The sequence below is a fragment of the Python bivittatus genome, unplaced genomic scaffold (genome assembly GCF_059951505.1).
Source record: "Python bivittatus isolate LINGU-HERP-01145 unplaced genomic scaffold, Pbiv_v1 ctg000480_np1212, whole genome shotgun sequence".
NCBI classification, from domain to species: Eukaryota; Metazoa; Chordata; class Lepidosauria; order Squamata; family Pythonidae; genus Python; species Python bivittatus.
Window position 1 is genome coordinate 72,121,891 of NW_028277075.1, and position 1,464 is coordinate 72,123,354.

At 38.6% G+C, this 1,464-nt stretch overlaps 1 protein-coding gene across 1 annotated transcript; it reads left to right on the forward strand.

Annotated features, from left to right (window-relative positions):
* The first annotated feature begins 208 nt into the window (after window positions 1-208).
* Window positions 209-1,147, forward strand: LOC107326728 (olfactory receptor 5AP2-like). Its single transcript, XM_015891296.3, has one exon. It carries the CDS (start codon window positions 209-211, stop codon window positions 1,145-1,147), a length of 939 nt encoding a protein of 312 aa, XP_015746782.3.
* The last annotated feature ends 317 nt before the right edge of the window (window positions 1,148-1,464 follow it).

Below are 1,464 nucleotides of genomic sequence, written 5' to 3' on the forward strand. Positions count from 1 at the left end.
GAAGAAAAGATTTTGTATGCATACTGAATATTGCTCACTGTAAACTGAATATTATTCTCCTACTTGAGTGCTTTATCATAAATCTTCCAATTTCTCTTTTCTTCACTAGAAAGTTGAAAATTGACTCTGATCTCAGGCTACATTACAAATATTTGAGAAGCAGAGGAAAATTGATTGAAGTGTTCTTCAACAGTGTTCTTGTAATTACATGGGAAACAGCACACTGGTTGCAGAATTCATACTCACTGCATTGACTGTTGACCCACAATTGCAGCTGATCCTCTTTGGGACATTTTTTGCTGTTTATGCCATCACCCTGGTGGGAAATGTAAGCATGATTATTTTAATCAGGATCAGTCCTCAACTCCACACACCAATGTACTTTTTCCTCACCAGCTTATCTTTTCTGGATATTTGTTACTCATCATCTGTCACCCCAAATTTCCTATCCAATCTCTTAAAGGAGAAGAAGATTATTTCCTATGGGGGTTGTTTTACTCAGCTTTACTTTTATGCTCTCTTTGGCACCACGGAATGCTACCTCCTAGCTGTGATGGCGTATGATCGCTATGTGGCAATCTGCAATCCTCTAGTCTACTTGATCACCATGTCCCCAAGAAAGTGTGTTCAGTTGATAGCAATTTCCTACACTGCTGGGATCATTAATGCTTCAGTGCACACAATAGCTGCAACTAGACTATCCTTCTGTGGCCCAAACATCATTAAGAATTTTTATTGTGAGGGTCCTCCCCTTCTTGCTCTTTCCTGCTCAGATGTCAGTCTTAATTATCTGCTGGTATTTGTATTTGTTGGGTTCAATATAACAATAACAAGCCTGACTCTACTCACCTCCTACACTTATATCCTGGTCACCATTTTCAAGATCCACTCTGCCAAAAGCCGTAGGAAGGCCTTCTCCACTTGCAGCTCCCACCTCATGGTCATCACCATCTTCTACGGATGTCTCAGCTTTATGTATGCACAGCCAAGCTCTAGGCAGAATTATCAGCTAGACCAAATGGCTTCTGTGTTCTATGTAGTGGTGACCCCCATGCTCAATCCATTAATCTACAGCATGAGGAACCAGGAGGTAAGGAGTGCTTTCAGAGATATCCTGGGAAGAAGATTTCATGTTGAACATATATGATTATACTATTTAAAGTCATTGCTCTTTACCCAAACTCAGGTTTAGATAAAAGCTGTTCTAGTAGCAAATGGTTTCTATCATTGTGTCTCATTAAATAATATACAGGCCGGAAGACCCACACCAGCCATCAAAATAATATACCGTTAGGCTGTAGAAAAAAAGAAAAGTATATAGATACAAATAAAATTAAAACAATGTAAAAGAACTGGATTAAAGAAAGTAAAATAAAAGGCACGAGCCCAAAAACTAATTGATATGCAAACCAATACTATTCAGCACTAGTTAACATCTATAGGAAATTGCTGCAATACAGTTTT

Coding starts and splice junctions, on each gene's coding strand:
- LOC107326728 (XM_015891296.3), top strand. CDS start 209: ATGGGAAACAGCACACTGGTTGCAGAATTCATACTCACTGCATTGACT.